Here is a 27,996-nt window from a genome sequence, read left to right on the forward strand (position 1 = left end):
CACCTGCCTTCTGCCAGGCTCCCCAGAAGTCTCTTATCTGCCCTCACAGGTTGCTGAAGAGACCCCATCTGGTGGCCCCTGCTCCCTCCCTCCGCTCCCATTGCAAGCCCTGGCTGCGCACTGCCTGGGCAGAGTTGCAACCCTCCCTTTCAAAATCAATATCAGCACCGCAGGAAACTGTTAAAACAAAAGCAGCCAAAACACGTAAAAACTTTTGAGAAATATTTCCATTTTTAGCAGCCGGTTAGAACTGGACCCGTCCTAACGCCCCACTCCCAACCCCCAACCCATCCCGCCTTTGTCTTTGTTTCTAATTCCGAGTTTGGGGCTAGATGTGGTAGGCAGTCCCCCTTTTAATCTTTAAATATAGTTCTGAATATAATTACATTTTTATGCAGCACCGAGACATCATATCCTGGTAACGGGGCATTCTTGCACTTTTAACATCTGAGTTCAATCTCCTTTCCGTCTGTCTTCTATTGAGGACAGTTAGGAAGTCTGAGATGAAAGTGATTGACATCATTTGTGAATTATGTGTATTTCCTCGTGCTGGATTTGAATGGGTTTTGCTCCTGGTGGTTTTGCATGTGTGAATACCAGGTTGTCTGGTAGCGCGGCTTTTACCGACACCCCCTCCGAAACAGGGCTGCAAGCGTCCCGGGCAGGGGTCGGAACCAGTGTTTACCCCTCCCCTTGGATGAAGGGTGCGATGCACAGTCTGACCTGGGGAGCTGGAGCCCCCAGAGATGATGGAGCACACTGAAATGGTGCATCCTGGGAGCCAGTGGTCTCCTGAGTCACCTGTGTGATCAGTGTTTGTGACCGGCCTCGGAGCCTTCTGTTCCAGATTGGGGCGGGGGAGGGGAGGGGTGGAACTAAGGTGGGACCAGGCAGGAGCTCAGTGTGAAGAGTGTTTGCCTGGCGTGCATGAAGCCCTGGGCTGGATCCCCATAAATCGGACGTGGTGGCACTTGCTTGTGATCCCAGCACTTGTGGGCTAGAGGAAGAAGGACCAGAAATTCAATGTGATCTTTGATTATGTGGTAAATTCAAGGCCAGCCTAGATTAACTGGGTCTCTGTCTCCCAAAACAAAACAAAATGGAAAACCGAGGGGACATTCACAGAGGCACATGCCTGCAAACCCAGCACCCGGGCAATGAGGGAGTCTAAGACCAACCAAACTCCACACTGAGACCTGTCTCAGAAACAAAGATAAAGATAGATAGGTCAGACAGATAAAGATAGAAGATAGGTCAGTCAGTAAAGCGGTTTCCATGCAAGAGTAAGACTGAGGACCTGAGTTCAGAGCTCTAAAACCCTTGTTTGAAAAAAAAAAAAAGATTAAACATAAAGACTCTCGACACACTGGTGCACACGCCTGTAATCCCAGCACTCAGGGAGGCAGAGGCAGGCAGATCTTTGTGAGTTTGAGGCCAGCCTGGTCTGCAAAGCAAGTCCAGGACAGCCAAGGCTACACAGAGAAATCCTGTCTTGAAAAAAAAAAATAAACATAAAAATAAAAAACTTTAAAAGATGTGGAGCTGGAGAGATGACTCGGGCTTAAAAGCCCTGGCAGCGATTCCAGAGGACCAGGTTTGGTTCCCAGCCCCCACACGATAGCTCACACTGTCTCCAACTCCAGTTTCAGGGCATTGGAAATTCTCTTCTGGCCTCCATGAGCACCAGGCACACAAAGGGTACATGGACATACATGAAAGATGGCTCAGCAGTTAAAAGCACTGGCAGTTCCTCCAGAGGTCCTGAGTTCAATTCCCAGCACCCACACGGTGGCTCACAACTATCTATAATGAAATCTGGTGCCCTCTTGTGTCATGCAGGCAAACATGCAGATAGAACACTCATACATAAATAAATAAATCTTAAAAAAAAATCTGGGTGGTAATGGTGGTGGTGGTGTACATCTTTAATCCCAGTACTCGGGAGGCAGAGGCAGGTGGATCTCTGAGTTCAAGGCCTGCCTGGTCTGCAGATTGAGTTCCAGGGTAGCCAGGCTACCCAGAGAATCCCTGTCTTGGAAAAAAAAAAACAAAACAAAAATCCCAATGAAATGCTTTTTAAAGCCTCGTGCTTCGGCATGCACTTGTTTTTGTTTTTGTGTTTTTTTAATGAGCTTTTTCCTTTTTTTAGATTTATTTATTATTTATACAATACTCTGCCTGCACGAATGTGTACACACCAGAAGAGGGCACTAGATCTCATTATAGATGGTTATGAGCTACCATGTGGTTGCTGGGAATTGAACTCAGAGCCTTACAGAAGAACAGCCAGTGCTCTTACCCACTGAGCCATCTCTCCAGCTCCCTTTGCACTCTTAGCATGCACTTGAAGTTTCCCCGCTGGTCAGACTAGCTGAGTAGGTAAGCTTGAGATTCACTGAGAGACTGTCTCAAAAAACAAGTTGCGTGAATAAGGGAGACATTGGACGTTAACCTTTGCCTTCCATATCCGTGTGCACATCATGCGCACACGCACTCACACACGTGCACAGAGGCTGGGCTGGACAGCGATGCTCTCCCCCCTCCATCTCCCGCCCACAGCCAGGCACCTCTTCACCATTCAGCACCCAGGCCTCTCTGTCCCAGCCGGTTCCAGCAGCATGCCTGAAAGAATCACTACGCTGCTTACGCGTGGAGGCTCTCCGAGCCAGAGAACGAAACGCTGCCCTAGGAGAGTGAACCCAGGGCAGGGAACGTGACCTTGTGTGGCGTGTGCCTGTCGACAGGAGGTACACTTTCAGGGTTCCCCACTTACCCGCACACTGGAAAAAGTGCTCCACCGTCCAGTGCGCTGGGGACACGGCCTCTGCAAAGCGCAGGCTCAGGTCCACCCTGTAGAAAGCTCGTGTCCCTGGGGATTCTCTGGCCTCTTGGCATGGCTGTAGGGCAGCAAGGCATTGATTACACGGAACAAGAGGCATCTCATGTCCTACAGCTGTCGCCACTGGGGCCACCTCCAAAGCAAAGCTGAACCTCCAGGGGAGGCCACTACCCAGCCAGCCCCAAAGTCCTGCTCTCTGCAGTTTAATTCTGGCACTGACAGAATTCTGGCCCCCGCAGGAGGCCTGGGAGGAAGCATGGCGGTGCCACCAGGACACTGACCTGGTCCCGGAGCAGCAGCACAGCTGGGATTCTGACAACCACAAAGTCCCTGTCCTCTGCCACTGTGAAGGTGTCGGACTGGCGCACTCGAAGGAATCTGGGGCTCAGAGACTCTTCAACACGGGATCCTCTTTTGACCAGACCCAGCCTCTGCTTGGGGATATGAACTGAGATCTCTGACCCCGGCTGGGATGAGGCTGTGAAGGAAATGTAACCCAGAAAATGAGTCACAGATACACAAGGCCTTAGCCGGACCATAGCTGTGACCGGCCCCACACATGACTCCGTTGACTTTAACACTGCCACTTAGTGTCCCGAGACCATGCCTGCATGGACAAAAGAGGGGAGGAAAAAAAGAGGCCGCCCTGCCTAACTCCCAGAAGGTCGGTGGAAAGGCAGGTGCCAGGAGCAGGAAGGCCTTCCTCTCCCAACACTGTACTCCAGGACCCTGCCTGATCCTCCTTCCATTACAAGCTGCTGTTAGGAAGCACAACTCATATCGGTTGTTTACACTTTAGCAAGAATTTTGTTGTATCAGCCCTCTCACGGGGACATTCTGAGCCAGCGCTGCAGTTGCTAAATGAAAGCATTTGTCTCCAAATAAAGATATTTCAAATAGCACCAACAGGGCAGGAGATGTGTATGGACTTGGCGAGGACGTCTCCCAAGGCCCCCCGAGTTCCCCAGAGTTCTCATTCTGAGACTTATTTCATGATAAAATTCTAATCAAACCTGCAGGGTTCCTCATCTCTCATCTACCCACACAGGACAAAGCCTTTTGATGGGTCTAACTTTGCATAGTGAGAGCTTTAGAATTTAAATTCCCTAGAGGTCAGTAAAGTCCAGGCCTCTTCACAGGGCAGAAGGGAGGGTATGACAGTGCATGGGAAGAGAGGCCGTTGCCTCTAAGCCTTGCAGAGTAAGACCACAGAACCTTTCCCATCTTTGTCCTCAGCATCCCCAGAGACCGCCTGGGGCCCCCGGAAGTTTCCCGACCCCAGGTCTGCAGCCCTCAGTAGAAGGCACCGCTCAGTCACGCCCTACACACCACGCCGACTGCGTTCACATCCCTTCAAACTCCTCTCAGCACCTGGCGGTTCAGAAGTCCTCAGCCGAGGTCGGGGCTAAGAAAAGGGGAGGCCGAGCAGGGCGAGGGGGCAGGGGCACAAGGTGGTTGGCAAAGGGGAGAAAACAGGGGGGACAGGCAATGCTCAAGTTGGAGAGGTGAGCATTAGGGGCACTCCTGGGTCTTACCCAGCGGGCACGCAGCCTGGAAGGAGTAGGCGTAGGAGCCGCTCACCAGCCACAGCGGCAGGAGCTCCAAGGAGGTGTTCCACACCTGGGGAGGCAGGAAGGCGCCCTGTGGCCACTGTTCCTTCCAGAGGCACACTCCCTCCTCCCCCCCCACCAAATCCACCGTCCAGCTCATCTCTGAACAAAGCCCCAAGAGTCAGAACCCAGGCCAGGGCCTGTTGCTCCCGCGCAACCAGGAAATATTATTTAGCCAGGATATTTTTAGCAGGAAGCAAGCTCGGAGCAAATGTCATGTGAGCCGTCTTCTCTTACACGGCAACTTTGGGCTATTTAAAGAGATGGTAATTATGCCCCTGCCACCGTGATCGGGACGCGCTGAATACATGATTGCCGGAGCCCCTCATCTGCCGAGCAGAGCAGTTTACACTAATGGGGCCCAATTTTCCAAGCCGCCTGCCTAAATCTGTCCAGTCTCACAGGTGGACACGTGAATTGGCACTTCAGGGTGACAAAGGGCTCCTTGGGGTGCCAGGCTACAGAGCCACCCCCCTCCCCAAACACTCAAGCCTGCCAGGGCCTGCAGTCCACCACTGACCTCCTGCCTCTGAAGAAGTTCTTGTCTTGGGCTTTGGATAGTAACTGTGGTGGCACCAATATCCACATCTAATCCCATCAAGCTGGCATCCTCCAGAGAAGCCACCAGCTCCCCCCGAAGGGACAGCAGCCATGGCGTCTGAAGACATAAGGCAAAGTCACGCTCACCAGGGAGACATGGTCACTCAGGGCCAAGGAGCAAGGGTGCTCTCGAGAGGAGTCACAGAGAGGATCAGCTGGCTACGGGGTAGGTGGCAGCTAATTGAAGATACTGGTACCCTTTTATTTCAGGGCAGCAGACCTGAACTGTGCCCGAAAGAGCAGGGCCAGCCACTCAGTCTGAGCACTCTCCAGGACAGCATGCCTGGCATCCCATCGTCATGGGCTCTCATCGCCACCCTGTAGTGGGACCACTGGCACTTGGGGCTTTGAATAAACATGGGTTCCTGGTAATACAAGAGGTACAAGAAGGAACCACATCCCAGTCCAAGATTGTCGGGGCGGGGGGGACTTCAGGACAAAAGGCATGCATGGACTCCAAAGACTCAAAGCGGTATGAGGAGAAGAGGGGCTGGGTCTTCCCAGGCGGCTGTGGGAACGAGTAAGAGCAGGAGAAACGTCCGGTTTCTGGTGTGGCGACTCGTGCCTGTGTTCCTAACACCTGGGAGTGTGAGGCAGGGGGTTTCCAAGTTAAATGACAGCTTGGGCTACCTAGTAAAGCCTTCTCTCCAAACAACAAATACTGGGTGGGGGTGGGGGGCACACGGCTCCGTTGGTGGAGTGATTGCCTAGCACACCCAGGATTTGATTCCCTGCTCTGTTATATCTATATCATGTGGTACACACCCAATGAAGGGGTAGGGGACATCAAGACACTTCGGCAGGTAAAAACACTTGCTGCCGAACCTAATGACCGGAGTTCGGCCACCTAAACTTGTGTGGTAGGAGAGCCTCGGTTCCCCCTCCTTGGCTCTCAGGAGACAAGAAGTTCAAGGAGAACCAGAAGTTCAAGGTCATTCTCAGCTACTTAGTGAATTCAAGGCCAGCCTGGGCTACTTAAGGCCCTATTTAAAAAAAAAAAAAAAAAAAAAAAAGGAGGAGGAGGTAGCCTGGGCATTGTAGCACACACCTTTTGATCCCAGCATTCAGGAAGCAGAGGCAGGTAGACCTCTGTAAGATCAAGACCAGCCTGATCTACATAGATAATTCCAGGCCAGTCAGGGCTATATAGTGAAATTCTGTCTCAAAACCAAAGGAAGGCAGAGGAGGGGAAGTGAGGAAAGGAAAATAGAGATGACAGCTGTGCACCTCAGGGATGGGTGGCCTTGCCAGCTCCTGCCACTGTGCCTTTCAGAGAAAGTCTTAGCATGGCAGCACCCAGAGGCTTCCTACCACAGCAGGAGGAGTGCCAGTTCTGCCAAGACCCAGACCCACAAAGGTCACTACTGTCCGTGGACACTCTCTACAAAGGGCCATGGAAGTGATGACGCCCTGCCTCAGAGCCCAGCAGAACCTTCCAGAGCAATGCCCTTACCTCACCTACCTGCCCACCATCGATCCTCGGAGGCAGGGGCCGAGAGACCTGCAAAACAGAGAGGAAGCAACATTTGCAAGCTGTGGGCAAAGGTGAGTGAGCAAATGCTTCTGCAATCGCCTCAGTAGGAGCCCAGCGAGAGAGCCGTGCCGCCCCGATTGTTTGCTCATTAAGACAAGAAAATCATTTATATTCTGGGACTCAAGTGTCAACAGACCCAGGGAAATGTCGCCTCAGCTGCTGCCCTGGGCCAGGCCAGCAGGGCAGCTGGAGCGCAGAGCACAGCTGGCAAGGCGGAGGTGTGTGTGCATGCGTACGTGTGTGTGTGTGTGTGTGTGTGTGTGTGTGTGTGCATGTGCAGCATGGCCCTGCTGTTCAAGACGTGGTGGGGCGGGTCCCAGGCCTCTTCCACATCCACCTCATCTCACCCACAGTCACCCATTTCTTCCTCACTCTTTTCTTTCCCTTCGGACTCCAATGAGCAAAGATAGACGAGTGTGCCCGCCCTTGGCACCATGCTTAGAATGCCCAATCATCCGGGTTCCCCCAATGAAGAACTTTCAATGCTAAAATGCCGATGGTCTCAGGCAAACGTGGACAGCTGGTCCCTTACTGCACCTGAGCCTCGGGGTGTCAGCAAAGGGACCCGCCTGAGCCCAGCTGTACCCAGCTGCCCTCTTCCCTACATTTCCTTCACTACATTATTGATGTATTCATTATGTCTGTGTGTGTGTGTGTGTGTGTGTGTGTGTGTGTGGGCGCGTGGCGTGTGTGTGGGCGCGCACCGGCCACTGTCTGCATGTAGGGGTCCAAGGACAACGTAGGGGAGCCAGCTGTTTCCTTCTAGCATGTGGGTCCCGGAGATGGAACTTAGGTTGTCAGGCCTGGGTGGCAGTGCCCCCGAGCCATCTCCCAGCCCTCCCCTTACCCTTCTACTGCCTCCCCCACCCGACCCCCACCACCTTTACCTTTACTGCAGCATGGGCAGGGAGACGGAGGCGTAGGCCAGAGTCAAATCAGCAGAGAGCGACTACCTCCACTCCCCTCGCCCCATAAAAATTAAGTACGCCGAGTCCAAGAAGACTAATGAGCCACAACAGCTCTGCCACCTAAGGCCACCTCCCCTTCCCCCCACACGTACAGAGTCCATTCTCCCAGGCCCAGAGACAAGCGGATGGGGTTGGGGATGGCCCCCATCTTCTCAACCTAGTCAGTGCCACAGCTGTGCCGACCCCTCCGCACCCCCCCGTCCTCCCATCCCCCACCATTGCCAACAGGCTCAGCACAGCGCACAAGGAGCCTAATTTCCTCACTTTGGGGGGACTGACTTCACTTCGGGAGTAGAGAGGAAGTAATGGGGAAGACACCTGAGGTTCGGTGAGATGGTAAAGGGATTCCACATTTCCCAGGTCGGCCACCCAAGGCTCCCTCTCATCTCTACACCGCAGTCTTACAGCATAGGGCAGCCCCAGAAGAGGGGCTTTTCCATGGAGGAAGCAATTTTGTGTAAAGAAAGAAAAGGAAGTGGGGTCAAGTGCGCAGTCCAAACCCACCATGCCCTCTAAGTGGCCACGAGCAGACTATATTTAGGGCCCGCAGCCATTCAGCAGGACCTCGGGCAGTCTTCCTCGGGAGCAATTGCTAATCGCTGCGTTGAGTTTACCGGTGCCCCTGGGCACACTTAACCCAGGGCAATGAATAGTTATTGCGCAGCCTCCCGCTCGGGGCTTGTGGGCACACTTAAGCAAGCTCGCAGATCTCTTCAAGCAGGGCATGGCTCGGGTACACCCTTGGGCACCCTGTGCCATCAGCGGGGAGAGGCAGAGTATTAAATATCTATGCGCCCTGTGCCCACAGCTGCATTTAGCCAAGGGCAAGGCTGGTGTAACGGCTTTAATTAAAACTTAATGCAAGTTCAAGGTGCAGCCGTGGAGACGGCTGCAGAAGTCACCAGGAATGAATCAGTCAATTAGATGAGGTGGTGAGGTTCTATGATGGGGGGGGGGGGTCGGGGGAGCGGAACGGAGGAGACGGGGGCAGCTGAGACCCGTTGCTCCCGCCGTACAGCCGATTCTCTGGGACTCTGCCCAGGGTCATAAGGGTCCCCCAGTTCCAACACCTACACTAGGAAAGGACACGAGATCTTGGCAGGTCAAATGGGAGAAAGTGGGCACTTGGCTGGCTACTAGCTCTGCTTTCCTCTGGGTTTCTGTCCAGTATTGTATGACACGGGCAACCTTGTCCCCCTGGTGGCCGCTCTCAAAATTACAGGCCAGTGTAAAGAGAGGTGACCGGCCCCAGACTTGTCGAACCCATGCTCCACAGCCATGCTGGGAGAGCGTTAGGACGAGGCCTGTGACTCTCAGGAACAGCAACACCCGCCTGGCATGACCACAATGGGGCCTCAACATCCCTCCTGCCTCAGGTATTACTCCTTAAAGTTGAGTGGCAGGAAACTCCAGAGGCAAGACTGCAGGGAGCAGGCCCAGAGCTGCGGTCCCAGGCTCTGCTCTGCTCTGCTCTGCCGGCACACTCACTTCAGAGCCTGGAACGGATGAGAATGGAGCTGTAGGGCCCTCCCCAGGCAAGGCTAATGCCCACTCACATCTGATCAGCTGGCACGCGCATGGAGCCTGGCATTCGGCCTGCGCTTCATGGATGCATCTTAAGTGGATGGTATTGTCATTAGCAGGTCTTTCCCTCCAACCTCGGCTTGAACGTCCTCTCCTCACCTCTCCTCACCTCTCCTCACCTCTCCTCACCTCTCCTCACCTCTCCTCACCTCTCCTCACCTCTCCTCAGTTGGCAGGAAAAAAAACTGAACATTTGGGTTTTGGATGTTTGGGTTTTTGTTTATGTATTTATTGTGTGGGTGTATGTACGTGTGTGTGCCCTGGTTCATGTGTGGAGGTCAGAGGACAAATTGCAGGAGTCAGTTCTCTCCTTCCACTATGTGTGTTCCGGGAATCAAACTCAGGCTTAGTGGCAAGCAGCTTTACCCACTTTCTGGAAGGGTCTTGCGCTGTAGCCCAGGCTGAGTTCAAATTTACAGTCCTTCCCTGTAACCTCCTAAGTGCTAGACTGATGTGCACCGTCAAACATTCAGTATTCTGTTTGGCCACATACTGTGTGTGTGTGTGTGTGTATGTGTGTGTGTGTGTGTCTTTTTGAGACAGGGTTTCTCTGTGTAGCCCTGGCTGTCCTGGAACTCACTCCGTAGAACAGGCTGGCCTTGAACTCACAGAGATCTGCCCGCCTCTGCCTCCGCAGTGCTGGGAGGCCACACAGAATTCACAAATTAAAGTTAACATTTTTGGATGCTGGGGTGGGTTCAGTTGGTAGTGTTCCCGTAGCATTCGTGAAGCCATAGGTTAACGCCCACTGTCACATAAACCAGGTGTGGCGTCACTCCTGTAATCCTAGTACTTGGGAGATGGAAGCACAGGGAGTTTGAGGCCACCCTGAGGCCCTTGTTACAAAGTAAGTAAACAACTGCACCCCAAAAAAAAAAAAAAGCACTGGATCACAGAGCTACTTCCCCCCCCCAGTCAACTTTTTTACAATGTAGCTTAACACAGCTCATGGAAGGGGCTGTAGGGCCTGTTCTAGCTTGCCAGGGCCCATTACACCTCGGACTTATAGCCCCGTTCTGCCACTGCCAGCTATGACACCTCGAAACTCTCATTTCTGGGCCTACTTGTCTATTCTGAGGGCTGGGGATTAAACAGGGCCTCCAGCCTGCAGTGCCATAAGGCTGAGATGGGTCAGCATTGGCAAAGCAGGGGCAGGGTCTCGGCTCAGCGGTGGAAAACTGGCCTAATAGATGCAAAGTCCTGAGTTCTAGTCTTAACACCAAAATGAAGAAACCACAGACGCCCGGCGTAGCGGGAGAGTGAAAAGGTAAGCTGCGCTGAGGAAATGGGAGCTGGGGTTCAAGTCCTTACCCCTTTCTCTGTCTGGCATACTCATTTCCGCTGTGGGTTTGTGACCCATTCCCGCTCCCAGCCAAGTCTTCGTCCCAGGGCTACAGAGTAACTTGAGCTTAAGATGCCACCAGGCACTGGGGATGATGGCCCACACCTATAATCCCAGCACTCTGGGAGGCAGAGGCAGGCAGATCTCTGTGAGTGTGAGGTCAGCCAGGTCTACAAAGTGAGTCCAGGACATCCAAGGCTACACAGAGAAACCCTGTCTCAAACAGAAGAAGAGGAGGAGGAGGAGGAGGAGGAGGAGGAAGAAGAAGAAAGATGGCACCAAGCAATGACCGCACATAGCTGGAATGTGCCGTAGGCCTGTGCTCTTTCCAATGGGGTTGTTACATCTGAAATACATTGCTCCTCATTGCTGGAGATGGAACCTGGGACCATGTACACCCCCAACCCTGATGTCTATAAATCTTTGATACGACCTAGGTTAAAAAGGAGAATCCAGCCTGGTGTGGTGGTGCATACCTTTAGTCCCAGCATTCAGGAGGCAGAGGCAGGCAGATCTCTGAGTTCAAGGCCAGCCTGGTCTACAAAGTGAGTTCTAGGACAGCCAGAGCTGTTACACAGGGGGCTGGAGAGATGGCTCAGAGGTTAAGAGCACTGGCTGTTCTTCCAAAGGTCCTAAGTTCAATTCCCAGCAACCACATGATGGCTCATAACCATCTATGATGAGATCTAGTGCCGTCTTCTGGCATATAGGCACACGTGCAGGCAGAATACTGTGTAGATAGATAGATAGATAGATAGATAGATAGATAGATAGATAGATAGATAGATACATAACTCTTTAGCTGGATGTGGTGGTGGCACACGCCTGATATCCCAGCATTTGGGAAGAAAGAGGCAGGCAGATCTCTGTGAGTTCGAGGCCAGCCTGGTCTATAAAGCGAGTCTAGGACAGCCAGGGCTACACAGAGAAATCTGTCACAAAAAAAGAAAAGAGACTCATGCTCCTTCTCATGAATACAGAGAGAGAGACAGAGACAGATAGAAAGAAAGACAGACAGAAAGAGAGGAGTGGGAGAAGAGAGTCTGACACGAGACAGCAACTTCCCTTAATCCAGAGAGGAAAATATGAATGCTGTTCTGTTTGGCTTGCTTTTGTGAGACAGGGTTTCTCTGTGTAGCCCTGGCTGTCCTGGACTCACTTTGCAGACCGGGCTGGCCTCGAGCTCACAGAGATTCATCTGCCTCTGCCTCTGCCTCTGCCTCTGCCCCTGCCTCTGCCTCTGCCTCTGCCTCTGCCTCTGCCCCTGCCTCTGCCTCTGCCCCTGCCCCTGCCCCTGCCCCTGCCCCTGCCCCTGCCCCTGCCCCTGCCCCTGCCCCTGCCCCTGCCCCTGCCCCTGCCTCTGCCTCCCGAAGTGCTGGGATTACAGGTGTGTGTGCACTACCATGTCTGGCCACATATGTTTGGATGTTGACTGGATAGCATGAAGAACAGAGCTTCAGAGACTTCTTCATTATCCACTTCACCCCTTCCCCCAATGCATGCCTCACTGCTCAAAAGCCCAGTGGAAGGTGGCACCCGGCCAGCACTACGAAGGTCCAAAGAGCAAGGTCCCACCTTGCGTCTTTAGCTGTCACCTCTGCTGGGCTGTGTCCCAAGTTTCCGGAACCACAGTCTTCTTCCTGAGCTTTTGCAGGGAAGCCAACCCAGGAAGCTCCACCACCACCTCAAGCCCCCCGAGCCCCCGGCCAGGCCCTCCCGAGCTGTCACCTGGATGAATGAGGGATGGCAGCGGACGCTCTGTTCACCCAGCTTCGACATGCTCACGGGACACTTCATTATGTAGCGATTGCTCTGCTTCAACCTTTTTGCCCCCCTTTGAAACATTCTGATTTCCAACCTGTAATTTGCTTCCTGGAAGCCAGGCAAAATTCACACACGCAGAAGAAAGAAGAAAATGCAGTTAATAGGCCAAAATTACAGGTCAGCCTCTGGTCGCAGTGGGCATGACCAACACAAGCCTCTTGAGGCCTGACCCATGGAGGAGCCAAGAAGCAAGTGGTAGGGTCTCAGGGACTGGGAACCTAGGCAGATCCTGGCCTGTGGCACAGCCCCTGGGGAAGCCCCTGGGGCTGGGGACTGCTGTACCTTTCCGGAAGGTCATCCTTAAAGAGGCAGCATGGCAGTTTGTAGCCCATCATCCCTGACAAGTATCTGCTTATAGCCTGCTCCCTTTGACCCCAGTAAGAAACCTCTTGGTCCCATTTTACAGCTGAGACAGTTGAGGCTCAGCATCATGTGAGCAACTAAGCAAACAGCACATGGGCATTTCTACAACAGAGCTTCAACCTGTCAGGCCGAGGGGTCCCAACAGGTGCCCACGTTGACCTCCTTCATCCCTGCAAGAAGACCAAGGGTGAGCTCTGTACTGGGGGGGGGACATGAAAGCTGGTATGGGTGGGGAGGTGGGCTGGAAGGCTAGCCCTCTACTTAATCCCAGCACTCAGGAGGCAGAGACAAATGGATCTCAGTGAGTTCAAGGGCAGCCCGGTCTACAAAGTGAGTCTAGGACAGCCAGGGCTACACAGAGAAACCCTGTCTCGAAAAACCAAAACGGAAAAGGAAAAGGGGGAGGGAGCTGGAGGTGGTGGTGACACCTTTAGTCCCAGCACTCAGGAGGCAGAGGCAGGCAAACCTCTATGAGTCTGCGGCCAGCCCAGTCTACACAGCTAATAAGCCCAAGCTAGCCATGGCTTTATAGTAAGACCGTATCCCACAGCAACAACAAAAGGAGCCAGGTAATTCAGTGGGTGTGCACTTGCCTTGCATCCTAGCGTGTGTGAGGCCCTGAGCTCTGACCCCAGCACAGGAAATGAGTAGTTTCTCAAACCCACCTCTTTCTGTACAAAGCAGGCAGAGTACAGAGCTCGGAAGATGAAGCCGCCCTCATGAGCAGGATGCAACAGGTAACCACATTGGGTAAGAAGAGAATCCAGGTGGCTGGGGGCTCTCTTGGTGCCTGTGACAGAAACAGACAGAGCCACGGTAGAGCAACAGAGGGCGAGGTCAGACATAAGCCCAGACCGCCCTGTCCTGAAGCTCCAGAGAACAGTGAAGATAGTCTCGGAAGGCTGACGCCAGCAGGGCCTGTCAGTTCTGCCACTCTCCCTCCACCTGTCTCCTAGCTCCTCTCCTGCTTCCCTCAGTCCACCATAGTCTACCTGCCCCCCCCCCCAGCAGCCCACAGAGGCCCGGTTCACTCCACTTGCAGAGACCCCAGCGAGGTGTGGCTAGCCTTTGACTGCGCTCCCTCCGCCATCACTATACCGGCCTTCCTGCTCTTTCTAACACATTGTGGGTGCACGCAGGGCCTTTCCTCTGATTGTGTCTTCTACCTGCAACTCTCTTCTTGATGCCTGTGTGGCTCAGCCCACCACTCCCATGACTTTAGGTAAAGCCCACTTGTCAATGAGGCCTCTGCCAGCGGAGCCTCCCTCACCCCTCTCTTAACCTGGCCCTACTCCCAGACCCCCTTTTCTGCATCACACATCACCGCCTCACCTGCTGAAAAATATGACCATGACTATAGCAATGAACGGTCTTGTTGCCCTCCGTTCAAATGCCAGCCCTGTGGCGCCGAGAGTATTTATCTGTTTTGTTCTTCACCGTATTCCTAGCGCCTTAAGCTGCGTCTGGCGCATAGAGGGCTCTCAGTAAACATTTATTGGATGAGTGAGACACAAAGAGGAATATCACTGAGCAGAGGGATTACAGGCAGTTTTCATTATCGTCTTTAGATTTCCTCTGTTTCCATAATTATCTCGTGTTGCTTTTAAGATGATTTTTTTTAAAGTCTCTCCCGCCCAAAGCCCACACTTTGATTCTGTGTTGATGGGAGACGAACACACCCTTGCAGGCAACAGCTCCAGCCGCCTGTTTGTAAGGGACTCTCTGGTGACATGCTTTCCTTTTAAGAGTGTGAAGCCTTCATGGCTATCTTTAGCAGGAGATCAAGGCCCAGCCTGTGGCTCTGAAAGGCAGATCGCTGGGGAAATAAGTGTCTAAGCCTGGATGTGCAAATTGACCCGGATCGCTTCAGTTCCCCACTCACGTCTGCACTTTGTAAATATTTGCCTGCATCCCGCTGCTCACACCTGCTTGCCGTCCCTCCGACTTTATGGAAGGCAGCAGGCAGCGTCGTTTCTGCAGCCCCACCTGGCGCTGCTGAGGAAAGAACCGCTCTCCCTCCGAAGCCACAGGTGTCTCTGACAGCGCCTAAAACTAATGGCCTGTGGCTGGCTGCTGTGACTAATTCCCCGATTATTGACTTTATGATTTTACACTTAAAACTTCTTTATAATAACACACAGAAATGTTTAATGGGCTCTATCCAGAGCCATAAAAATTACTTATTGAACAAGCGTTTTAAAACTATTAATCTATTGTTTTCCATTAATAATGGCTTTCCAAAGAACAGGCGACAGCTTAATGTATCCACTGCGTTTTCTCCTGGAAAAGTGGCCTTTTAATACACAAATGCAGCTTTAGCTCCCGGGTGTCGGGGATGGCTGACCAGGGCCAGTTCAGGATTCAGGACACACCCATCCCTGACAGCACTTTAGAATTTCCAGAGGAGGCCAAGCATGGTGGCTCACACCTGTAATTCCAGTCCTGGGGAAGCCGAGGCAGGAGAACCGCCTTGAGTCTGAGGCAAGCTGGCCTGCACAGAGAGTTCTAGGGCAGTCTGGCCACAGCTTTTAAAAATCCTGCCTTTAAAAAAAAAAAAAAAAGGAAAAGGAAAAAAACATTCTGAGATGGGAAGACTTTTCTCCTCAATTTCTTCATTTTTGCACAAAAGAAAGGAAAAGTTGGGGTGTCTTACTCACAGCCTCTGAGGCCAAAGGTACAAAAGGAGGTGAGCTACAGACACATCATCTCTCTTCTGGTTTCTTGAGAAGTTCCCAGAAGGCCTTCCCACTTTGCAATGGGTAAACTCAAAGTTTTCTGGAAGTGATGGCGCGCCCTTCTTTTTGGCTGCTTTAGGAGTGAGATTCTTCCAGCAAGCATGTGACAGTGGTTCTGAGGGAGAGACCTGTGGGCCAGGGACTGGAGAGGTGAAGGGCACTGGCTGCTGTTCTTCCAGGCTTCCAGCACCTACATGGTGGCTCACAACTGTAATCCCGCTTCTGGCCCCCACTACCAATGTATGTAGGTGGGGCACAGACTTACATGCAGGCAAAACATCCATATACATGCAGTAATGGTTTAAAATGGAAAAAAAAAAAAAAGAAAGAAAGAAAGAAAGAAAGAAAGAAAGAAAGAAAGAAAGAAAAGGAATTGTGGATCAGCAAGATGGCTCAGCGGATTAAAGGCGCTGGCCACCAAGCCTGACAACCTGAGTTCAAAACCCGAGATCCACTTGGTTGAAGGAAAGAACTGACTCCTGCAAGTTATCCTCTGACCTCACGTGAACACCGTGGCACATTTTTGTAAACACATGCACTCAAGTGAGCATGTGTGCACACACACAACTAATAAACTAAAATAAACAGATTTTGTTTTGTTTTGTTTTTTTGTTTTTCATGACAGGGTTTCTCCGTGTAGCCTTGGCTGTCCTGGACTTGCTTTGTTGACACCAGGCTGGCCTCAAGCAATCCACCTGCCTCCTCTTTCGTGAGTGCTGGGATTAAAGGCATGCACCACCACACCCAGCTATAAACAGAATTTTTAAAGAATATATTTTTAAATTATCCCATTATCTTTATAGTGTGATTTAAGTTTGGGGGCATGCTAGCACCTGGTGGGCACCTCAATCCAGGTTTGGGGCCATTTGTACACTGAGCAAATATCTATTAGGAGTCTCTTAAGCATGAAACCGTCCTTAGTCCTGGAGGCACACACAGCAGCTGTCAACACAGAGCACGAGGGCTGTGCCTGCTCACAGCCACCTGATGGTGGCACTGATGACAAGCATGTGAACAAGGGAAGAAGGTCATGTAAGAGGCCAGAACCGAGAGGAAATGGGATGAGAGTGTAACCAGAAGGGCGCCCTTAGGAAAGGTCAGGAGAGGCCCAGAAAGGGGGAGGTTTGTCAGGGAAGGAATCAACATAAATCCCAGACAGAAGTCAGGGAGCTGCAGCCCTGTGCCCGAGCGTGAGGGCAAAAGCTCCAGCCAGGCAATGGCTGAGTATAGGAAAACCTGGGCCTGAGATGAGGACTTACCTGGCTGGTGCAGGACCCTGGCCAGCCACTGCCTCAAACCCTGCACGCTGCTCCTCGGGATCTTCAGGGTCATGTAGTCTGAGAAGCACTCGACCTTCTCTGTAGGACAAGAAGATGCTTCTGAGGGCAGAGACAGGACACAAGGGAGAGAGGAAGGAAAGGAGGGAGGATGGACAGACCTCCTTTCAACTGCTGCAGTGGACCAGCTTGATTTAGGGGTGAGTGTAGGCACCGGAGTCAGAACATCTGGGTGTGTGTGTCTGAGTGTCTGTGTGTGTCTGCGTGTGTCTGCGTGTGTCTATACATGTGTCTGTTGCTTAGTTGGTTTCTTCCTAGAAGTGAATATATATGATGACCATGAAGATATGAATAGTGATGGTGGAGGGTGACAATGACGGTAGCGATGACAGACACCGATGGCAACCCCAGCCTATGTTCTCTTCCCGAGTCTGATTTCAGTCTTCATCCTTTCACCAGGATGAGCTGCAACTGCTGGTAAACGCCCCCCCCCCTGCGGCCTGAGAGTCCCTCCAGTGAACAAGCCTGAGGTCCCACCCCTGTTCTTATGCCACGCTCACACCCCCTCTCTCAAAGATCAGCTGAGTAATGGAGAACCTGGGAGCTGAGGATATGGCTCAGTGGGCAAGAGCTCCTGCTGAGCAAGCATGAGGACCTGAGTTCAAGTCCCCAGCACCCATGTGAAGAGCCATGAGTGGCCATATATGCATGCCCACCCCAGTGCCGATGGTTGTAGAGACAGAAGGACTGTCAAGGTTTGCTGCCACCAACTTAGCTCCAGGTTCACTGAGAGAGCCTGTCTCGAAGCAATAGGGTGGCACACACCTTTAATCCCAGCACTCAGCGAGGCAGAGGCAGGTGGATTGCTGTGAGTTCAAGGCCAGCCGGTCTACAAACCCAGTCCAAAATAGCCAAGGCTACACAGAGAAACTGTCTTAAAACCCCCCTGCCAAAAAAAAAAAAAAGTAATAGGGTAAAGAGTGATGGAACAGGAAAACTGGCACCTTCTTCTGGCCTCTACATGGGTGAAGGGGCGCACATACCCGGACAGGTACCTAGAGCATGCACATACACACGAAATAAACTAATTCGTAAAAGATGGGAGCCAGTGAGATGGCTCAGCATGAAAAGGTCCTTGCCACACAAACATATTAATCTGCCAACCCAAATGAGACCCTCAGAAGCCATGTGACTTGGGTATCTATTGCTGTGGTAAATGACGTGACCAAAAGCAACCTGGGGAGGAAAAGGTTTATTTCACTTACAGTTGTAGTCTATCATAAAGAGAAATCGCGCAGGTCCCTGATGGAGGAGCTGAAGCAGAGGCCATGGTGGCGGGGAGAGGGGAAGAGGGGCTTACTGGTTTGTTCCCCATCATGATCTGTTTAGCCTGATTCCTTACACAAGTCACAACCACCTGCCCAGGGATGGTACTGCCCACAGTGGACTGTTTCCTCCTTTTTCAATCACTAATCAAGAAAATGCCAAGTGTTATAGTGCCGTTAATCCCAGGACTCAGGAGGCAGAGGCAGGTGCATCTCTGAGTTCCAGGCCAGCCCGGACTACATAATGAGGCCCCATCTCAAAAACAAACAAACAGGTGGCCAGAGAGATGGCTCAATGGTTAAGAGCCCTGGCTGTTCTTCCTCAGTGGACCCAGGTTCAATTCCCAGCACCCAAGCGGCAGCTCACAACTGTCTGTAACTCCAGTTCCAGCGCATCTGATACCCCCACACGAACACACATATAGGTAAAACACTTCTGCACAATAAATAAATAAATTTTTAAACAAACAAAAACCCTACACCACTGTGTGCCTGGAGAGCTGACTCAGTGGAAGAGCACAGGCCGGAAGAACTCCCTAACTGTGGTCCTGTGGGTGGGATGCCGGCTTCTGGTGTGCAGGCAAAAGCTGCTGACGAAACGGCCAAGTACATAAAAATAAATAAAACAAACCTGAAAGAAAGGAAGGTATTTCTCTCAGTAGAGGTTCCTATTTCCACATAGCTCTAGTTTGTGTCAAGTCCACACATATGTACAGACACACGCAGAGACACACGCACACACAACACCAGGAAGCCTTATAAGGATGGAAGAAGAGAACCAGGCCCTCTGAGCGGCCCTCTGAGCGGCCCTCTGAGCGGCCCTCTGAGCAGGCCATGGTACATGTGCCCCCCACATATGCACACGAATAATAATAAATAAATAAAGTTAAAAATTATTTTTGAAAAAATCAGCAGAAAAGCCAAGCGTGGTGGCAAATGCCTTTAATCCCAGCACCCAGGAGGTAGAGGCAAATGGATCTCTGAGTTCAAGGCCAGCCTGGGCCTTGAGTGAGTTCAAGGACAGCCAGGACTACACAGAGACACCTGTCTTAAAAAAACAAACGAACAACAAAGGTCAAAACAACAAGTTAGTGGACACCAAGACTCTGCTAGGCTTTGTGCACGAGCCTGTGCCAGTTATTTCGAAAGAAGTGCTGACCTCAGTGAGAGGAAACCCAGTCCTGACTCTGGCACCAGCCGTCCCTGGGAACACCAGCAATTGGCCCCCTAATTGAAAGAAGGGACTGCCCTCCAGGCTGGTGTGCTAGCTAGGAATGTTTCCTGCCTTCCATGTAACCACAGCAGGCAGGTAGTCAGTCTGAGGAGACGGGGACCGCCCAGAGCCTGTTGTGAACCAGAAAAACCATGATTGATTTACCTGTCAGAGCTCCATGTGCTGGGCGAGGCCTGTCCTTGTTTGACCTGAAGGGGAGGATCCCTGAGAACACGGCAGGCTGAATACAAGCCAGACAGATGGCCCTGCAAGGAAGAGAGAAGGGCATAGAGCGGGTGCCCAGCCCAGCAGGAGCACCTAGTCTGCCGTCATTCAGTCAGGTAATTATATCTCATTTTTGGGATTTGTTTTCTTTTCTTTTTTGCTTTTATTATTGTCTTGTTGTGTTGTGTTTTAAGACAGTCTTTTACCATGTGCTAGTCTTAACCTCACTACATAGCCCAGGCTGGCCTCTGACTTGTAATCTTCCTGTCTTTGTCCACTGAGTGCCCAGATTACAGGTGGGCACCATCTCAATTACAGCCTGCCCAGTCAATTATATTTATGTAGGTATGGTTTATTTATTGCTCTGCCAGGGGTCAAGTCCAGGGCATCAGAACGCTAAGCAAGCACTCTACCACTGAACTACACTCTAGCCACACAGATACACTGTTTGCATGCCTAGCAAGGTCGTGCAAAAAAAATAGCGGGATCTCCATAGCAATCAAGCACTGAAGAAGAAACAGGGCTGAGACACAGAGAACTGGAGTCAGGATGCTGAGGGAGGCTATTTCCCAGAAAAAAAGATAGTAAATAAATAGTGGTTTCCGCCAGCGATGGTGGCCCACCGCTTTAATCCCAGCACTCAGAAGGCAGAGGCAGGGGCATCTCTGTGAGTCTGAGGCCAGCCTGGTCTACAAAAGAAGTTCTGGTACAGCCAGGACTACACCAAGAAACCCTGTCTTGAAAAACAAACAAACAGGATGGAGATCAGACCTGGGGAGAGTGAGGGCGGAGAGCAGAAGGCCTGTAGAGAAAAGAAAACGAGGGTGGGGGGTGGGTGGGGTGGCGACATCTCTGTGACAAGCTGGAGACTGAAGTCAGGGTAGGATCCTGGGAGGGCAGAGAAGCATTCAAGCTGAGACTCCTAGTAACAGAGGCCACAGAGACTGAAAAGGACACCCTCTAACTAGACTAGCCTCCTAGAAGAGGGAGGGGAACTTCAACCCACTCACAAAAACTTTAACCCCAAATTTATCCTGCCTACAAGATGTGCAGAGATAAAGATGGAGCAGACAGAGCAGAGATTGAGGGAATGCCCAACCAATGCCTGACCCAACCAAAGACCCGCCCTATGGGGAGTGCCAACCACTGACACTATGAAGGATACTCTGCTAAGCTTGCAGACGGGAGCCTGACAGAGTTGTCCTCTGAGAGACTCTACCCAGCAGTGCCTCAAAACAGCTGCTGAGATTCACAGCCAAACACTGGGAGATGCTTAGGGAGTCTTGTGGAAAAGTGGGAGGAAAGAGAAAAGGACCTGGAGGTAATAGGAGCTCCACAAGCAGACCAATAGAGCCAACTAACCCTGGGCCCAGAGGGGCTTGCTGAGACTGAAGCATCAACCAAGGACCACGCATGAACTAGACAGCGTAGGCTTCATGTGGGTCCTTTAGTAAGTGAAGTGGTGACTGCATCGGGCAAGGACTCACTTGCCAGCTTTTTGATCACTTCCCTCTGGCAGAATTGCCTTGCCAGGCCACAGGGAAAGAGGATATGCTCAGTCCTGATACAACTGATGAGCTGGGGTGGATGGGAAAAGGAGCTCCCCTTTTCTGAGGAATAGGCAAGAGGGGAGAGAGGGAGAAAGGGAAAGGGCAGAGGACTAGGAGGGGAGGAGGGATGTAAAGTGAAAAAAAAATAAATTTATAAATAAAAAAAGAAAAGCAAGCACTCACCCCCCCCAAAAAAAAAGATAGTTCCCAAAAAGGCAACATTGTGATGCAGATTTTTCAATGAATCTGTGTTAAGGATAAAATCATTATTAATGACGAAACCCTGAAGATTTACAGCCAGTTTAAAGCAGAGAAAAAGAAAAGAACACTTTTTTTTTTCTAGACCCAGTGGAATGAAGCTGCAGACAGACTGGAAAGCAGCTTAACCCGCAGCGGGAGGCAGAGGTTCTGAGTAAAACATCCTCATCACCAGTCCCGAAACAAGAATCCTTCACATGCCCTAGGATTGTCCAAAGGGGCTGGACAGACAGCTCCAGCATTCAGTACAAGCACAAGGACTGGGGCTTGGATTCCTAGTGTCCATGTAGAAAGCCAGCCATGGCGATGTGCACCCATAATCCTCGCACTCGGGAGCAGTCATGTGGTTTCAGGGGCTCCCTGGCCAGCTCGTCTGTCTGCACTGGTGAGCTCCAGGTTCCATGAGAGACCCCGCTTTAAACAAACAAGGTGGAGCCAGTGCAGTGGTCACATCTTTCATCCTAGAGCTGGGAGTCATAAGCAGATGGATCTCTGTGAGTTCAAGGCCAGCCTGGTCTACACAGTGAGTTCCAGACCACCCAAGGCTATACAGTGAGACCCTATCTCAAAACACCAGCAATAATAATAATGATAATAATGATAATAATAATAATAATGTGGATGAAACAGAGAGATGGAGCAAAAAAATTAAGTAAATAAAAAAATAAGGTGAAGAACAATAAAAGGTGACTCTCAGTGTCGACCTCCAGCCTGCACACACACAGGGCATGCACACGCCCCCCCCATACACCTTCTTGTACACGTGTGCCTCCCTTGACAAGGTATACACACACAAACATGTATGCACACATACACCACATAAACAATAAACATAATAAAGTATAGGGCTGGGCGGGGAGGCACCGGCCTTTAATCTCAGCGCTCGGGGGGCAGAGGCAGGCAGATCTTTGTGTTCCAGGCCAGCCTGGTCTATAACATGAGTCCAGAGTAGCCAGAGCTACACAGAGAAACCCTGCCTCCAAAAACCAATAATAATAATAATAATAATAATAATAATAATAATAATAATAAAGTATCACAACTAAGATAAGGAAGGTTGAGCCAGAGAGAAAATGTCTGCACCGAGCAGGCCATTTCCACGGGACATAGCCAGTAATTGTTAAATCTTAGGGTCTGTGAGGTGGCTCAGAGGGGAAAGGTGCTTGTCACCAAGCCTGATAACCGGAGTTGGATCCCCAGAACCCACCTGGTGAAAGGACTGACCCAGCTCCACATGTGTGCAAAGCATATGGGTGTGTGTGTGTCCATCAAAATAAGTCATTGTTAAAATAAACACATAGCTCTTTTGCTTACGGCGAAGTTCCTGCGTCAGGGAAAACATCTCTGAGCTGTGGTATGTGAGCAGAGAGGAGGCAGCAGAGTTCCAAGCTCTGGTCCAGGGAGGTATGCTCCAGCTGGAGGGGAAAGCAGGTGCCAAACCACAAGCATGTGGAGGGAGTCTCATGATGTAATCAAGGAACCAAACAAAAAGGTCAGTGCAGCTGGACAGAGTGACAGAGGCCCACACAGTAGGCATGCGGTTGGGCAGGACACCTCAGAGCCGGACGGACTGGGCCATGAAGATGACCAGAAGCTCTGGAGAGCCCCAAGTGGGAAGGCACGGGATCCTACGCGTTTCAGGGTTTCTCTGTGTAGCCCTGGCTGTGCTAAAACTCACTCTGTAGACCAGCCTGGCCTTGCACTCAGAGTTTCAGCTGCCCCTGCCTCCCAAGTGCCGGGTTCAAGTGCATGCTCCACCATGCTCACGTGATTTTTAGGCAGCTGAAGAGATGGTTCATCAGTTAAGCGCACTTGTTGCTCTTGCAGAGGACCCAGGTTCGTCTCCCCAGTGCCCATATTGGGTGTCTCACACCTGCTACTGCAGCTCCAGAGAATCTGAAGCCTTCTTTTGGTCTCCATGAGGTCCTGTATTCATGTGCACATATCCCTACACAGATACACACACATGCCCAGTGTTTTTAAAGATAAAGCATATGGGCATGGCAATGCAGGCCTTTATTCCAGCACTCGGGAGGAAGAAGCAGGCAGATCTCTGAGTTCTGCAGTGCTGGGGATAGCTCCCAGCACTCTTCATCCTAGATTACGCGCTCTACCTGGCCTCCAGAGCGAGCTTCGGGCATACTGAGACCTGTCTTTAAAAATAAGTAAATATTTTACGGGGGGTTGGGGATTTGAGACAGGGTTACTCTGTGTAGCCCTGGCTGTCCTGGAACTCCTTCTGCAGTACAAGCTGGCTTCCAACTCAGAGATCTGCCTGCCTCTGCCTCTCAAATACTGGGATTAAAAGTGTGTGTGCCATCGCCACTAGGCTAAGTGGGTAAACCTTTTTTCTTTTTTCTTTTTTTTTTTTCAGTCCTGTTTCGAAGGACTCCATCAAGAGCCTAAACTCTTCAGGAAGCCAGCCTCCTTAAGTGGAATTTGGGAAATGGCCCTGGACATTTCCTGTGAGAGCCAGCAGAGCCCAGGCCACTGAGAAAGCTCCAGCTCCCAGAAGCTAAGAGAGAGATTCAAGCCACTACTTTCAGAAGCCAGCAACCATCTAAGGCTGATCCCACTGGGATCTCATTCCAGTGGCACCCCGGGCACAGTGCCCAAAAAGGCATGCACCAGGCGGTCCACAGAGCAGGGTCATTTCCTCAGACTGGAAATCACCCAAACGCCCATCAGCAGTGGAATGGAAGGACGCACTGGGATCCTCCTCACCCTAAGAGATGCCAGAGCGCAGTAAAAAGCAATGTGCCACTTGAAGGACGTTTTGCTGAGTGAAAGAAGCCAGGCATGAAAGAACATCTTTTCCGTGACTGTATTTATAGACAGGTCAAAGAAAGACATAGTCATTACATTTGCAGGTGCAGATAGCGTCGGAGGAAAGGGAAGTCACTGGGGCGGGGTTGGGCAGGGTAGGAGGCAGGGGATTGGGCAGAGTGGCTAGTCCTATGGGTGTTTGCTTTAGAATAATGAGAGTAAAGAAAAAATTGAAAGGCTCCTGAATGGACCCACAAACTTACTAAGTTTCTTCAGGAAAACAAACAAACTGGGTGTTCTCCAGTGAACTCAGGATTGATTCTGTGTCTCTTTCCTTATCTCTGAGTTATCACTGGAACCTATGGAACCTGAGTGATGTGAAAATTGTCCTTAGGCAGAAAAATGTGACTCTGGGGTTGGTAGAGCTCTTATCTGGCATGCGTGGAACCCTGGGCTCCACCCCCAGCCCTCCAGACCTCCAGGAGTGCTCAGGAATGCCTGCAGTCCCAGCTCTTGGGAGGTGGAGGCATAAGTATCAGAAGTTAAAAATCGTTCTCCTCTGCATGAGAAATCTTAGGCCAGTCTGGGCTACATAAAAAAAAAAAGTCTTAAAAAAGTAAATACGCAAACCACACCAGGTAGAGTGCAGCTGACTGCTGACCACCATGAAAGGAATTCATTTCAGCGTCTGGATTGCCTGTGTGTGTATCTTCTCTGGGGACTTTCTCTTTTGAACTGAAAACAACATTTAATAAAAATCTCTGAAATGTGTTCATATTTCAATTTAGTTTTTTTCAGTGCTGGGCAGTAAATCACAGGACCTTGCGCATTCGAGGACACTTCGACTTTACATTCCCAGCCGGAGACTTAATATTTGTTTCAAGCAGAGGGCTTCGGATGAAGCATTGGGACAGTGTGTGGCTACAGAGAACATACAAAGCCCCAGGTTTGATCCCAGTAGAAAATGTATATGAATTCCCATTTGTGAATGAGTGGATATATACATATGTGTGTATGTATATGTAAATAATTAAAATTATATTTTACGTAATCAATCCAACCATGCCTATAGATACCTCTAATTCCAGCAATTCTGAGGCTAAAGCAGGAAGAATCTGTGCTTTACACCAGTCAGGGCTACAAGGAGAAACTCTGTTCAAACACAAAAACAAGGGACTGAAGAGATGGTTCAGTGGTTAAGAGTACTTGCTGCTCTTGCAGAGGACTAGGGTTCAGGTCCGAGCCACCCATGTGGAGGAAGTTCCAGGAAAGCTGTTGGCCTGTGGACACTGCATAGACATGTAGCAAAACACTCATACACATGAAAAACAAATAATAAAGTATTTAAGACAAAGACAAGATAGGAACGGACACTAGGTTTCCATCTAAAGCTACGGTCACTGAGTTTTCTAGTTCTTAGATGTCAAATGAGTTCAGAGCCAAGGCTAGGGTGCCAATCAGACCAATTGCCAAGGCCCTTAGTCCTCCAGAATAGGTTGGCAGAAAATGCCTAGACTAGTGTTCTCAACCTTCCAAATGCTTCGTTCCTTTAGTACAGTTCCTCATGTAGTGGCCGCCCCCAACCATAAAATCATTTTCATTGCTACTTTATAACTATGATTTTGCTACTGTTATGATTTGTAATGTAAATATCTGTGCTTTCCGATGGTCTTAGGCGATCCCTGTGAAAGGTTGTTCAACCCCCAAAGGGGTCACAAGGTTGAGAACTGCTGGCCTGGACAATTTCCCTAGCTGTGATCTGAGCAGGGCCTGCAGCCTGCCAGATTCAACTGCCTACTCTTCACCCATGCACTGCATACAAAACCCAGAATAAAGCCAGGCATGGCGGCACAGACCTACAGTCTCAGCACTCTGGAAACACAGGCAAGATTATCTGGAGCGTGACGACAGCCTGATATACCAAGATCCTGTCTTGACATACCAAGACGACATACCAAGATCCTGTCTCAAACCACAAGCAAGCCAGAGTGGAACCTCTCTCTAGAGACAACCTGGTCCCCTCACCCCTAGCCCAGGTTCTGCCACCTCTCCAAGACACAGAACCTAGCAGGAGTCTCCCCTGGCTCCCAGCAGGGAGCAGTACTGTCGCCATTTGATTACTTTGCAAAGCAGATGCATTTACTGCAGTTGAAGGTAAGGCAAGATTCTCCAAGGGCAGGTGCATCTGCCGCTGGAGGCCAAGAAGAGACCCAGGGAAGAGAAGCAAGCTGCCGTGGCTGCTGTTTGGTAGCACGCTCTTCCCACGAATGCTGTTCTGCAGGAAAGTGGGTTACACCAGCTTTGCTAGAGCCAGGGCAACCTGTACCCCTTCCGTCTCCTCCTGCACCCCTTCACTCTCCTCCCTCACTCTCTCCGATCTCCTCCTCAGGCTCCCACAAGGAATGAGATTCCAGCTTGGCTTTTACAGCTCCTGAACTTTCCCAGTCTAGGGATAGACGTGACCCTTCGTGCCCAAAGCTGAGCCCCACACTGAGCAGTTTTGAGAAGTGGGTGGTTCTTGGCACAGGACCCAGACCTCCTCCAGCTTGCCCACCCCACCCAGCTTCTCCATCGCCCTTGCTATCCGCAGATCTACAAATGTCACAGAGCACACAAAAGCCCTGCAGTAGGGAGCCCAGGGCTGACTGCCAGTTATTATTGACCTTCAAGCTGGCCTCAGAGACCTTGCTCCTGCTCTGAGTGGGGTCGTTCTGTTTGCCAGCAGAGGCTGAGCCCTGGTCATGCTAGCAAGTGCTCTGTGTGACAAGGGATGACTTGGAGGCTGGGAAGGTGGGAGTGACTCTGGCCAGACCTCCCCTGAGAAGCCTGGGCCCTGCCATGCCTTCTCTTCACCCTTGTCCACAGACCTGACCAAGCTTCACATACCACTTCTTCCTCTCTAGACATGAAGCATCTGAAGGCTAAAAGAAAATATTTGGTTTCTGCCCCAAAAGTCATAAGGGAAGCTCAGAGCTCCCCTGTTTCCTCATTTCCCATGAGGACCTGATAAGACCCTCTTGGGAGGCCTGGGAAAGGCCACTCACCAGACAACTGCCTCAGACCCCCACATCCTCAGCCTGGTGGCTCTCTCCACCCCTGGAGGAGTCTGTCTAGTGGCGCTGCCAGCTCATGAGTAAAGGGCCAGCCTGTCCCCTGCCCTTGGTTGCCAAGAGTCACTTAGGTACCAGCCAGGTGCCAGAATGCACAGATATGTGTCAACACCTCTGAGTTGCTTTGTGTCCCCTGGGGTGACATTAATTGCTTTATTCTTGAGACCTCAAAATAATGGGGTGATGTTTTTGTTGTTGTTGTTGCTATAGTAAACACCATGACCAAAAGCAACTTGGGAGGAAAAGGGTTTCTTACATCTTACATTAGAGTCCATCACTGAAGGAACACAGAGCAGGAACCTGGAGGCAGGAACTGAAGCAGAGGCTGTGGAGGAATGATGCTTACTGGCTTGCTCAGCCTGTGCTCCGTCCAGCAGAGTCTGTTATTAGCGGGGGATAGAAAAGAATCCGATCCTGTGAAAAGATGGGCTGAGAGAAAGAAATGAGTCCAAGCAAACAGGTGCTTGTCAAGGACCAACTTTACTGAGCAGAATCAGCTTTTATATAGGGTTCAGGATGAGGAAGTAGGGTGGGTGAAAAATTACAAATTCTTCTCGGCCAGGGGCCTGAAACATCTTGTGATAAGCCATGGTTCTGTGAGCACATCTCTGCTGTTACCAAGCAGTATGTTTACTGCAGGTAAGGAAATGGGCAAGTTGAGGCAGGTTGATGGGTTTCCACAGGTGGTCTCTGACATCTCCAAGCAGTATGTTTACTGCAGGTAAGGGAACAGGCAAGTTGAGGCAAGTTGGTGAGCTCCTTCAGGTGGTCTCTGAAGTTGGCGAGTTCCCTCAGGTGGTCCCTGACAAGCCTGCTTTCTTATACAGCCAAGGACCACCAGTCCAGCAGTGGCTCCACACACGGTGTGCTGGG

At 51.0% G+C, this 27,996-nt stretch overlaps 1 protein-coding gene across 1 annotated transcript; it reads right to left on the reverse strand.

The window, feature by feature from the left end:
- Positions 1-43: 43 nt before the first annotated feature.
- On the reverse strand, positions 44-26,585 carry LOC110548147 (uncharacterized). Its single transcript, XM_060378645.1, has 11 exons — positions 26,503-26,585; positions 19,380-19,480; positions 16,659-16,757; positions 13,330-13,454; positions 12,206-12,349; positions 6,512-6,550; positions 4,970-5,107; positions 4,375-4,459; positions 3,121-3,317; positions 2,774-2,897; positions 44-177 (listed from the first exon to the last, which is right to left on the reverse strand). Exons 1-11 carry the CDS (start codon positions 26,583-26,585, stop codon positions 44-46), a joined length of 1,269 nt encoding a protein of 422 aa, XP_060234628.1.
- Positions 26,586-27,996: the final 1,411 nt, after the last annotated feature.

Source organism: Meriones unguiculatus, chromosome 3 (assembly GCF_030254825.1).
Source record: "Meriones unguiculatus strain TT.TT164.6M chromosome 3, Bangor_MerUng_6.1, whole genome shotgun sequence".
NCBI classification, from domain to species: Eukaryota; Metazoa; Chordata; class Mammalia; order Rodentia; family Muridae; genus Meriones; species Meriones unguiculatus.